We start from the raw sequence: 13,298 nt of genomic DNA on the forward strand, positions 1-13,298 counted from the left end.
AGGATAGTGAGTGTTAGGTTGCAATGCTTATGAGATTGGGCTAACTACTTTTTTTTTTTTTTTCAAGACAGGGTTTCTCTGTATAGCCCTGGCTGTCCTGGAACTCACTCTGTAGACCAGGCTGGCCTCGAACTCAGAAATCCGCCTGCCTCTGCCTACCAAGTGCTGAGATTAAAGGCGTGCACCACCACCGCCCAGCTCTCCTCTAGACTTGTGATAAACTGTTTAACTAGTCCTCAGTCTTTTTATCTAAAATGGGGCTATCTGTGTCTGAGCATCACAAGGCTATTATGAAGATAACCAGGGTAAGCTCTATGTAACATGCATTCATGTAACATGTATTCAGGCCAGTGAGGTGACTCAGCAGGTTGCAGATACTGGTCACCAAGCCTGATGACCCGAGTTCAATTCCCTGGGACCTAAGTAATGGAGAAAACAGACTCTGACTTCCAAGGGTGCCTGGCACACATGCCCACACATGCATACATTCACACACTCATACACCCCCACATATACACCACCCACATACCCACGCATGGCCATACACACCCACCCACACATACACCCACCCCTCCACACACACACATGCCCAAGCCCACACACACACATATATAAATAAAGTGGGGAGTTAGATGGTGCAGAGCTTAATCTTCTTGCAAAGAACCCAAGCTTAGCTTCCAACACACAGCCCCCTGTAACTCCAGCTCCCGGGATATGACGCTTCCTGTGGAGAGATACTGTGGCTTCCTGCACTAAAATGTACACACATATCCACACAAGGATACACAAGATTCACAAATAAGAAATACGTCTTTTTAAAACACAAATACAACAAATAAAGCACTTATTAGAAATGCCTTGTCTCAGGTCTGGAAAGATAACTCCATGGTTAAGAGCACTGGCCCAGAGCAGTGGACCCAGGTTCGATTCCCAGCACCCACATGGCAGCTCACAACCACCTATGACTCTAGCTCCAGGAGATCTGACACCTTCTTCTGGTCTCCACAGGCAGTGGACGCATGTGGTGCGGACATACAAGCAAGTGAACACCCATACACGTAAAATTTTAAAGTTTTTAAAGATGCCTGGCCTAGTAATCACTTATTAAAAAGCTGTTGCCATGGTAACAATCCTGGCTAGCACCAGCCTTCCATCCTGGCTTTCCACAGCTCTATCTGAGAGTGCCTATAGAACTTTGAAGAAGCGGGCTACAGATGGGCTGGAGAAGGTAGCTGGATGAACCAAGGCGAGCCAGGACTGGAAGCAGCCCAGAGTGAGGCAGATCTGCCTTCTAGCTCAGCCTCCCACAGCAGCTGCCGGAGGCTGCTGCTCAGTCAGAACCAGCCTGTCCAACTAAACGGGTCAGAGCTGCCAAGAGAACGCCCGGGGTGTGCCTTGGATGCCTGGACCAGGGAGAATGATTAGAGATTTCACAGATTAAATTTCTCCTTGCACATTTATCGCCAACGGTAGTCATTTGTTGAAATGAAATGTGCAGTTTCAAAGGCATTAACGCTCTGCCATTTCTGTGTACTAGCTCTGTCTCTTTAATCAGGCAGCAACTGCAGGAGGCAGGGGAGAGGCTGGGATGGCGTTGTTGAGATAATTAACAAAAGCCTCTCTCACCATGACCCGAGAAGAAAAGAGATCCTGGTGTACAAAAAAAAAAAAAAAAAAAAAAAACGGCAATCTTTTCATGCCTTCATTTTACACTCTTATTTATTTAGATTTTATTTTTTCTGAGAGAGGGCCTCACTAGGAAGCCCTGGCTGAATTTGTTATGTAGACCAGGCTGGACCTGAACACATCACTATGACCTGGTATCTTTTATAACTTAAATGTATGGGGCATGTGGGTATGTGTGTGTGTGTGCACACATGCAGGGAGCACACATGCATTGAATGCAGGCAGAGAGGAGAGTGACAGTGGGTGTATTCCTCCCTCCCTCTCTCTACCTTATACACTGAGGCAGGGTTTCTCATTCAAACTAGGACAAGACCCAGAGCTGGCTGTTCTGTCTGGTCTCAACAGCCATCCTCCTAAGATCAGAAATTACAGATCAACCACCACGCCCACCAGCAGTTATAATAACTGGAGTTATTATACTTGAACATCAAATGGTTTACCCACTGAGCCCTCTCCACAGCCCCCAAACCCACTACCTTCTACACTTCCCCTCTGGTGACAAAAATCAATCAAAAGATCCCCTTCCCACAAGGCTTCACCAGGCAGAACATTAGTGTTCCGGAACAGGGTCTGTAAGTGCATGGTCTCAAGGCTCTGTGGAGATGAGACATTACCCTTGGAGAAGTCAGACTGAATCACAATGGCATCATTGTGGCACAATGCCCGTGCGCAGCAGCACGGTACTCATTAAACAATTACACTGCTAAACATCGGAGTTACCGCTATTTGGCTAAGCACGTGCGATCTAACCTCCCGCTTGTTGGAGCAGACAAACCAATGTAGCTTTAGACCAACCTCTGCCTCCCGTTCCTTTGCCAGGTCCTTGCTCTCCCTTGGCCCTTCCTTTTCTCCTGCAGTGAGGAAGCTACTCTAATGTTTCTCGATAGAAGCAGAGATCAAGAGACCCCCGTGGAGAAAGTTCAGTTCCTCAGGTATGACCTACAATCCTCCAAGTTGAGACCTTTGTCCCAGTAACTCCACAAGACTGAGCTGTTTACTAACCTGACTCATAAAATCGGACGAGGATTCGTGATCGTCCCAGCTCTGGTTCTTGCCCCGGGCTTTCCCCATGCCGATGAGGGCCTCTTGCTCCTCCTCAGGCCCCTTGTGTCTCTTCCTTATCCCTGCTCCCAGATCATAGTCCTCTGATGTCAGCAAGGACTTGCTGCTTAGCCTGAAAGCCAAACACACCATGGGGGTCAGCACCTTGGCCAGGCCACAGGCAAAGGAGAGGGACAGTGTACCTGTGTGGCCCTGAAGGGTTGGCCTCTCCATGTAGAAAGAAGAAACAGCAGTGGCCACCAGAATAATCGGTGTGGAGAGACAGATTAATGCTAGTGAATGGTGAACATGGAGAGAAGGGGGAAAGAAAAAACCTTCCAGTCAGCATCCTCCATCTGATGTGGTGACAGACAGACAGACAGACAGACAGACACAAACACACACACACACACCAGTAAGACATATCTTTACCAAAATCGCACCAACAGTGAAGGTCAGAAAATCCTAAGGAAATGGACCAGGTGGGAGAGGAGGTTACATAGAGAGCAGGCAGGCAGGGGGAGCCCTGGAGAGGAGGTTACATAGAGAGCAGGCAGGCAGGCAGGGGGAGCCCTGCACTGGGCCCCCTTTTCTGGAGAGGAGGAACACGGATACAAATGACTCTCAATTTGTGAATCTACCTCTTGATTCCCAAATCAAGGTCTGGGCCGTCACACCTTGTGCATGAGGGTAGAACCCACAGCTTTGTGCACACTAGGCAATTACTATACCCAGCACACTCTATCCCTAGGGCACTTGTGACTATTTGTTTTTTGGGGGTGGGAGTGACCTTTTTTTTTTTTTTTTTTTTTTAAATACATGAGGAAGAGGCTCAGAAAAGCTAACACTTGCCCAAGGTCACAAGGGGTGGAGCTGGGACTCCAGCAGCAAGTTTAATATATTGGTAACACATTTTGGGTCACTGGGCCTGCTTTCTGGTGGCCCTGGCTACTTTATCTATTTCCCATCATCTCCTGTTCACCGCCTCCTGCCACTGGTGATGGTCATATGCTCCCTCTTGTTCTTCTTCCAGTCAGGAACATCCAAGGTTAACTATAAGATGCGGCAAGATGGGGGCCATTTTCTCATGACAAGATCAAGACCATTCTACTGCCTTGCCTATGGTCACTCCAAGACAACTTTTCGTTTCCAAGCACTGGAAACAAGCACCTAGTATCCACCACCCCTATGTACCAAGCCCTTTCCTTAAGCACCCCATCTGGCCCGCTTACAGGTATGCAGGGAGGCTGAGCCCACCTGGGCAGATGCCTGGCCCTGGAGAGAAAGAGCCCTCCCTCACCCCAGCCAGCAATCAAGACAACCTCAGGAGGACCTCTCTGAAATGGCTGCAGTGCCACCCAAGAGGACCTAGTCCCCACAGAGCAGCCCTGGTCTCCTGTGGGATCCCAGGAGGACAGCAATGTATCCAGCCTGTCCTAGAAGGTTAGAGTTGAATTTGCAGGGAGGAGCCATGGAAAGAAGAAGTTTGTCCCCAGTGGTGAGGAAGTGGGTGGGGCAGAAGGCGGGGCCAAGTGTTCAGAGTTAAGCCACTGAGGGTCTTTCCATTCTCTTCGTTCACCCTCCTGAACTGGGCAGCATTGGGGGGGGGGGGAGGGGCCGGGAGCTGCCATTCAGGGATCAGAAGGCCAGGCACTAGCAGGTCCCCTGGCGCCCAGCGGTGGGCGCCGTCAAGGGGAGCCCTGCTCCTCCCCTCCGAGCTGGGTATCAGTCAGTCCCCGACCCACCGAGGGGCCAGCCTTACTTTCCGCTACCGCAGTGGCTCTTCCCTCTCTTGCAGGGGGGCGACAGGGCGCTCGGGGTGTGGGTCCGTTTCCTCGGCCTGCCAGGGCCTCTGCGTGCCAGGCTTCTATGGGCATCTTCGTGCCTGTCCCTTAAAAAGAATTCACAGGCTCGGCTAGGAACCTGGGGTGGGCGGGAAGCGGAGTAGGGCACTTGGGTCCACGCACACACCTGACCACTACCAGAGTCGACCTACCGACCAGCTATCCAGGACGGGGCACAAACTGGGGAGACACTCACCCCGAGTCCCGGCGTCTCTGGAGCTTGACCAGCTCCCGCTGTTTCTCTTTGTACCGTCGTTGGACTTCTGCCAGTCGCATCCGGAAGTCCAACTCGAGCGCATCCATGTCCTCCCAGGAAGACTTCATAGCGAACATCTGCGAGGGGTACCAGGAGGAGAGAGACAAATAAGGATGGTGTCGTCTGCTGATGTCCTGCCCCTTGCTTGAATCCCATTGCTGTCCCCTATTTTGGTTGGTTTGTTTTAGAGACAATGTCTCATGTAGCCCAGGCTGGCCTCAAACTCAATATGTAGCCAAGGATGACCTTCAACTCCTAATCTTCCTGTCTCTTCTTCCTGAGTAGTGAGATCACAGGTGAAAACCACCGAGCGCAGTTTCTCTGATGCTGGGCTCAAACCTAGGGTTTCTGGCATTACACTTGTAATTCAGGTTGGTGTGGAACTCACTGAGAAGCCTAGCCTGGCCTAGAACTCTCGAATCCTCCTGTCTTAGCCTTGCAAATGCTGCTGCCTAATGCCAACTTTGCCACATGGTATGAGTGCTTAAGATGTCATGAGTAAACACTATGCAGTAGTAACAGTTTAATAAGGTAAATGACAAGTGTGTTATTTACACACACAGGCTCACTCGAAGTCTGTACTTCGAGCTACCTGAGACTGCACAGGCGGCAAAGGGTCTCATTTCCAGTGTGCTTTCATGCCCATGTCCTTCGGATCCATTCCCACTGTACCCAAAGGACATGCCTGACACAGTAGGAGAAGGGTACAAAAGCCAAGAGAGGGGAGACGACCCACTGTGGGCCACATAGCAAAAAGGCGAAGGCAGCTGGGTGGTTGGATCCCCGCCCGCCTCTCAGGCTCACCCGCTCCTCTTTCTTCTGCATCCAGCTATACTTCTTGTTGGAGCTCAGTTCTCGTGGAAGCCGCAAGTTCTTGAGTGGGTCCGAGAAAGGGCTCTCCAGCACCTCCTTCAACATGTGGCTGCTGGCCGCCAGCAGGCTTTCCAGGGAGGGCCTCACGACTAGGTTTGGCTCTGGATCTGGGTAAGGGAGAGAAACCAGTGAGTCAGTGCTGGGACCTGGACCATGGGCAAGATGGCTGCACCCACTCAGCCAGCCATCAAGAGGCCAGCCCTGGCTCTGGGCCACTGGGCCACACAGCCACACAGCCACACCGCACTGTGGCCTACTGCACTAAAGGCTAGGAATACCTCGGAGTAACCAAACCCTGGCAGAGGTTCCTTCCCAGGACAATGAGTCTCTACTTGATTTCTCCTTAGTGAATATGTTGTGTCCCACATCAGAAAACAGGTCCAGGGAACCAGGTGTGCGTCACACCTGTCACCTCAGCACTCAGAAAACTTAGGCAGGAGGACTGGGCTCAGGCTACAGAGAGATCCTCTCTCCAAACAAATCCCAGGGGATTTATGGGAGATGGGGGGAGGGGACAGCATACATGGCTGGAGACAGCTCAGCAGGTGAAGGAACATACTGCTCTTACAGAGGATCTGGCTTTAATTCCCTTCACTCAGTCAGGCATCTCATAGCCACCTGTAACTCCAGCTCCTGAGGGATCCAACCCCTCTGCACCAGCACTCACATGTACGTACGTGTATATACACATACACACACACACGTGTACACACACACACACACACATGTACACTCTTAAAATTATGAATGTGTGTTTAGATATGTGTACATGTGGGGGGGGGGCATTGAGAGGCAGAAGCAGGTGGATCTCTAGGGGTTCAAGACTAGCCTAGTCTATAAAGTGAGTTCCAGTGTAGTCAGGGCTACATAGAGAAACCCTGTGAGGAGCAAGAGAAAGAAAAGAGAGAAATGAAAAGCATGAACTGACTAGAGAAGTAGCCCAGTGAGGGAAGGCTTACTGTGTTCAACACCCAGAGCGTGGGTAAAGCCCAGCACAGGAACATGTCTACAGTCCCAGTGTTCCTAACGTGAATCAGGAGGCAGACAGAGGAAATTTCCCAGAAGCCCTGAGAACCAGCTACCTGGCACAGCCTGTGGCAAACAGGGTGTAATGGGAAAATAGACCCCAGAGGTTGTTTACAGCCTTCCACACACGTGCCATGGCATGTACACATAATACTAACAACACACATGTGCATGTACACAGACACACGAAAACATGTATTTTAAAAAGCACATATCAAGGAGAAAGGTATAATGCCCCAACACGCAGTGTCCTCTGGGGGAGGATGTGACACAGTGTGTGCCAGAGTTCAGGAATGTACTCTCGTGTTCCAACAACCCTGACACACCCAGCCTCCCGTGTAAATATTAAATACAGGGTAGGGCTGAGGATGTTGGCTTAGTCAATAACACGCTTGCCTAGTATGCACCGAGCCTGAGGTTCAATCCCCAGCACCATATAAAAAAGGTACACTGGTCCACAACAATAATCTCAGTCAGTACCCAGGAAGTGAAGGCAGGGGCATCAGGAGTTCAAGGTCATGCTTTGTTACATAAGGAGTTTGAGGCTGGCTGAGCTCCATGAGGTCATGTCTGGCTTCGGCTAAGGCCGCCTCAAACTCACGAGCCTCTAGTTTCAAGCCTCCTAAGTGCTAGGACTAGAGACTTGCACCACCATGCCAATTTCAATTTTTAGTTTACTTACTGCTTGTGTGTGTCTGCACACGTGTGTGTGTGTGTGTGTGTGTGTGTGTGTGTGTGTGTGTGTGTGTGCGCGCGCGCGTGCGTGCATTTAAAGTGTGCATGAATGTGCGTGTGTGCACGCTTGTGTGCGTGTACGTGTATGAAAGAGAAACTGAGAGAAAAAAAAACGTGCCCTAGACACAACAGTGTGTATGCAGAGGTCAAAGAACAACTTTCAGGAATTGGTTCTCCACTTCCATCCTGAGTTATAGAGAATCGAACTCAGATCTTCAAGCTTAACAGCAAGCACCTTAGTCACTGAGCCATCTCGCAGGTCCTCTTTGCATTTTCAAATTGATATTTTCTTTTCAATCTAAAAGTTAGCCAGTTTTTGGGTACCATCCAAGCATGCTTGAGAAAAAAATGCAAATGTCCCTCTGTGTCTGGAGGCCAAGAGGGAGGGTCGGCATCTCAGCACTTACACAATAATCAGGCTTTGCAGCCTTGTTCTAATGCCACTGGATGGACATCTCTGCTGGGGACTGTCCTGTATCAAGCTCCGTCATCATTGAAGCCTCCCTGACTTTCCCCACTAGATGGCAACAGTGTCTTCCTGAACCGGTTACAACCAGAATTACTGCTGCCAACAGAGGTAATAAAAAAAATACCTCCTCACTCATTGAAAAAAACAGTGGCTTGGGGTTTTATTTCAATTTTTACTTACATAATTATTGCACTTTTATTTTGTTTTGAGATTTGTAACTCTGGCTGACTTGGGACTCAGTATGTAGACCAAGCTGGCCTTTGAACTCCTAAAGAATGTCACATCTTTCCCACTCCATTTCTTTTTTGTTTTTGAGATAGCATCTCATGTAGTCAAGGCTAGACTGGACACAAGAGTCTGACTTTGAACTGGAGACACTCTTGCGTCTGCTTCCTGAGTGCTGGGTGACAGGCTATCCCATTGGCACCTGGCTTATGCGAACAAGACCCGGAACCAAGGCTCTATGTGTTAGGCACACACTCTCCCTGAGCTTCCAGCTTCTGACCTTGCTTTATACAAGTTCCTCAGGCTGGCTCTCACAGCCTGTGCCACCCAGCTGGAGGTCTTTATTTTATGTTGGGTTGTGAGCTAAACCAGCTCTCCAGCCCAGGTTTTATTTGTAAACTAAATGAACTCCATGCAGCAGTGAACACCCCTCCCCCGCCCCCAGGTTCCTAGCACATCAGACTGAAGCGGGCTAGCCTATCTGCCCCACCCCTATTGATTCAACATCCTCAATGAGGCAGAGGATGGTGGATCCAAATCACAGAAGGGGACTGAGGTTTGCCAGCTCTTTCTCCCTTCAAAGAACCAGCCTGATTGATCCAAAACTGACCAGAGGGCACATTCCAAGCCGAGCTTTACAGGTTGCAACCCCTAATTTAGCAAAGTCGATTCTAATCCCAGTCATCTTGGTACAAGAGAGCCTCCTGCCTCAGTCTGCCAAATGCCAGCACCGCAGGTGTGTGCCATCCCAACCAACCCCATGGGTACATCCGGGTGCGGCCTACATACAGGGTTTCTACGTTAGAGACTGTTAGGATAGGCCCTTCCAGAGGGAGTTAAAGTCTAAAAACAGACAGGCAAAAGTCAGGCACCTACAAGCAGAAGAAAAATGACTGAATAGGTAAGTCTACGGCATGCTTACAAACCCGGCACTCAGGAAGAGGAGGCAGGGGAATTGCTCCAACTCCTAGGCCAGCCTGGGCTTCGTATCTGTCTTTTTAAAAAAAAGAAAAAGAAAAGAAAAGAAAAAAAAGAAAACACAGAATGGAGAAAATCTCTAGTCAAAGGGGCCCAGTCACCAGTCACTGGCAAAGTGTCAAGCAAATCCCAGCAGACACGTAAATCAGCTTGTGGCTGTCAATACTAGGAGTGACTGAGATGGGCCCAGCTGTTGCTCATGGGTGATCTTTGATTTGGGGGGTTACTTCTAGCAGAATCAGGAGAGGTTCCTCAAAAAAGCAACAGGGATCCGGTGTAGAGGTGCAGGAAGGAGACCCCTGCCCCCAACAAAAAGAACTTTGTGTGTGTATGTGTGCACACGTATGTGTGTGCATATGCGATGTGTGTGCTTACGTATGCCTGCACACACACATTCATATGTGAGGGGCCCCACCTCCACAGAACACACCCGGAGGCTCAGGCAGACACCAGGTCAGATGTCAGTCTTCCTCCTTATTTGAGAAAGGATTTCTTGTTCTTGTGTATACACTAGGCTCAAAGGCCACCGAACTAGAATTCTCCTGTTTCCACCTCCAATTCTGTTGTAGCAACAAAGAAATTTCAAAGGCATGCTCACCTAGCCAGCTTCAAAAGGGTGCTAGGGATTTGAACTAAGGTCCTCACATCTCACATGTATGCGACAGGGCTGCCGACTTGGTGCCAACTCCCCAGACTTTTTGTACTACAAAAAAAAGCACGAACCCCAGTGGGCCCAGGATGCAGAGTTCTTACTAGGACTTCTGGGAAAGATAGAGATTCAGCCCAGCTGAGCAGGCCAACAGGCACGGGAGGAATTACTGAAGCCCCAGTGAGGAGAACGAGCCTAGCAAAAATGAGGTCAACAGAGAAAAGTAGAACAGAGGCGGAAAAGGGAAGAACCGACTGGATATGCACAGGAGAAAAAACTCCAGATGACTGAAAGCACCCAGACTGCACCTAACATCAGGTCACAACTGCTCGGCTTGGGCTCCACAAAGTCTCTCTGCCTTTTGGGGGCTGGGAAGGGGGGGGGGCGCATTTCGGAGACAGGATCTCGTAGCTGCAGCACGCGTGTGTAACTCAGAGGACAGCTTTTGGGAATCAGTTTTCGTCTGCTACCTCAGATTGCAGGCGGGGATCACAGCATCAAGGTTTAGTGGTAGGTGCCTTTCCCCACGGAGTGGCCCCTCTTGTTGCCCCATCCCATTCACCCTGCTTTCATAAGACACATCATACCAGGGGAAGAAGTGGAACTGGAGGCTTAAGTCCATCAAAATGGCTCTGGTTATGCACTTTCCCACTCCTTCCACTGCAGTCTAATACTGTACACGGATTCCATGGTCGATGGCCAAGGCAAGCACTCTACTATCTCAACTGACACTCGACCAGAAAGGGGACTGTTTGTTTACTTATTTAATTTGCACTTCTGGGGACTGTAGCTAGACCCTCTGGCTAGGCAGGGGCTCTACCACACCCCAGCCCCTCACTGGGGGATTCTAGGCAGGGGCTCTACCACTGAGCCACGCCCCCAGCCCCTCACTGGGGGATTCTAGACAGGGGCTCTACCACTGAGCCACACCCCAGCCCCTCACTGGGAGATTCTAAGCAGGAGCTCTACCACTGAGCCCCACACACACACACACACACTGGGGCATTCTAGGCAGGAACTCTACCACTGAGCCACACCCCAGCCCCTCACTGGGGGATTCTAGGCAGGGGCTCTACCACTGAGCCACACCCCAGCCCCTCACTGGGGGATTCTAGGCAGGAGCTCTACCACTGAGCCACGCCCCAGCCCCTCACTGGGGGATTCTAGGCAGGGGCTCTACCACTGAGCCACACCCCCAGCCCTCTTTTTACTTTTTATGGTGAGAACAGGGTCTCAACTAGTTGCCTAGGCTGGCCTTACATTCTCTAGTCCAACTGCCCTTAAACTCACAATCCTCCTGCCTCAGCCTCCCATGTAGCTGGGATATGCCACTAAGCCTGGTTTTATAATTAAAAGCAAAAGCAGAACAACCCCCCCCCCCCAAAAAAAAAAAAAAAAAAAACGTGAATAAGACATATTCTGGAGATCTTGGAAGTTTTTAAGAATAAACAAAACACCTAAATCTATAAATCTACTCTGAAGCTCTAGGTAGCCTGGACCGGGCTGGCCTAGAACCACAGAGCTAGACCTAAGTCTCCAGGTTCAGACACTGGCCTCTGGAACAGGCAAATCATAGCTCCGGAATGCTGAGATTAAAGACATGCCCCCCACACTGAGCAAGAATCCTGGAAGCCTTCAGCCCAATGCTTACCTGCAACCTCCTGGCCCCTGCGGTCCAGCTCCAGCTCAGCTATCTCACTCAGGAGGGTGATGCCCTGCAGGAAGCTGTGTTCCAGGACTACGCTGGGGGCTGCATCCAGCTTCTCCCCCGCTGGGACTCCAGTACCCAGGGAGGGCAGAGGCCTGGCCTGGGGCAGCTCTGCTGCAGCTGCCAGTGCATTCATGCCAGCCAGTGGGTCATCCAGGACAGGCAGGAGTGATCCAGAGTGGGTCTCTTCTAGATAGCAGGTACTGGCAGGAGCAGGTGCAGCCTCCTGGGCCTCCAGGTTGAGACACTGGCCCTCTGGGACAGGCAAATCACAGTCTGAGTGTTCAAGGCTGGGCTGAGGCTCAGTCAAGGATGGCTGAGGCAGACTGTCCTCAGGCCCTGCCTCTGCCATGGGCTCCTCCATTGGCACATCCAGGGGCACTTCCACTGGCTCTTCCTTAGTCTCCACCAGCGGCTCAGGTGTCAGCTGTGTCCCCAGCTCCAGGGCAGCCATGCGGGGCTCTGTCCTACTCGGTAGTTCTATCTGTGGTTCAACAACCTGTGCAAAGTCTGACGCTTCAGAGGGCTCCCGGCAGCCTGGACCTGCTGCGCTCAATGCCTGTGCCTCTAGAGGACTACCGCCGCAGCCACCAGCAGGGCTCACAGACACCATGGTCTCTGGGACGGGCAGGGCCAATGGTGACTCAAGGGGAGGCAGCTCTGTGGAGCCCTCTTCGATATCCTCAACTTCAGCCTTCACCTCCCGGTCGGCCAGCGGCTCCTCCTCTGGGCTGTCCCGAGGTGGCTCTGGGATCTTAGAGGGTGACAGGCAGATGGGCTTGTCTTCAGGAGACAGTGCCAGGCGCTCGGGCCCATCAGCCGGGAGTGGTACATCTGGGGCAAGGCCATCGGCATCAGCAGCCGCGGTGGGTTGCAGCAGGAAGGGGTAGGGTCGCCCGTAGTGTGGGGGCAGGGCTTGGAATGGATACCTGGGAGGGATATCTGTCAAGGACAGAAGAAGTCAGTGAAGGGGGCTCCCCAAGGCTCGGACCTGTCCCCATAACCTGAGCCAGAAAAGACATCATAGAACCAACTGTCCCCTGCTTGACCAGCTACAGGGTGAGGAGCACTGGCCCCCTGCCCCACCTCCACTGCCCTCTGAAATAACCCAGGACCCTTCGACATGTCTGAGCCTTAGAGAGCAAAGTCAGCAGTCACCATCTTGTCCTCATAAAGATGACTGGACCAGAAGCAAATGCTTGAACAAGGTCTATGAAGATCTGTCAGTCAGTCCAGGCTGTGTCTCACACCAATAGGCACATGTTCAAAACTCTCATAGTAGCTGGCCATGGTAGCACATGCCTTTCATCCCAGCACTTGAGAGACAGATCTCCATGAGTTCAAGGCCAGCCCAGGCTACATAGGGAGACACTGTTTCAAAACACAACAGAGCAAAATCCTTCACAGGAATACAGTTTTACCCTAAGTGGCAGTGGCAGGGCTGACTGGAAGGACTGCGGCAGCTTCAGGCCTGACGCAGACCTGAGCAGTGCCCAACAGGAGCCTAACAAAGCACAACAACGTGCCGGTGTGTGCTCCAAGCCAGACACCTGCTTAGTCCTTAGGACAGCATCACACCAAATGGCTCCAGAGGGGGACCATCCTGTGCAAACTCACACGGCACTGATGCGCCATTCTGAATTAGAACCCAAATCCTCCTAAATACAACCTCACAATCTTAATTGTCCCCAGAAACGAGGACACATACCTCAGCCCCCAAAGCCACCTGCGGTCAGTCCTGATGACTACCGGGCACTGGGACAGCATGTGTCAGGGCCAAGGGGGCTGCCCAGATGGGAACCACTGAT

General features: G+C 51.2%; 1 protein-coding gene across 9 annotated transcripts in view; it reads right to left on the reverse strand.

The window, feature by feature from the left end:
• Window positions 1–13,298, reverse strand: part of Tnrc18 (trinucleotide repeat containing 18) — a 94,580-nt gene that overhangs the window by 36,850 nt on the left and 44,432 nt on the right. For 7 of the 9 annotated variants that reach the window (XM_076923555.1, XM_076923553.1, XM_076923558.1 and 4 more), the window contains 5 exons: window positions 11,434–12,432; window positions 5,632–5,807; window positions 4,768–4,904; window positions 4,490–4,618; window positions 2,689–2,860 (listed from right to left, as the gene is read on the reverse strand). In XM_076923555.1, coding sequence (XP_076779670.1) covers window positions 2,689–2,860; window positions 4,490–4,618; window positions 4,768–4,904; window positions 5,632–5,807; window positions 11,434–12,432 — 1,613 coding nt within the window. The remainder of the gene's footprint in view (window positions 1–2,688; window positions 2,861–4,489; window positions 4,619–4,767; window positions 4,905–5,631; window positions 5,808–11,433; window positions 12,433–13,298) is intronic. The other 2 variants (XM_076923560.1, XM_076923557.1) reach the window with 1 other exon arrangement.

This window comes from Arvicanthis niloticus, chromosome 24 (genome assembly GCF_011762505.2).
Source record: "Arvicanthis niloticus isolate mArvNil1 chromosome 24, mArvNil1.pat.X, whole genome shotgun sequence".
Taxonomy (NCBI): domain Eukaryota; kingdom Metazoa; phylum Chordata; class Mammalia; order Rodentia; family Muridae; genus Arvicanthis; species Arvicanthis niloticus.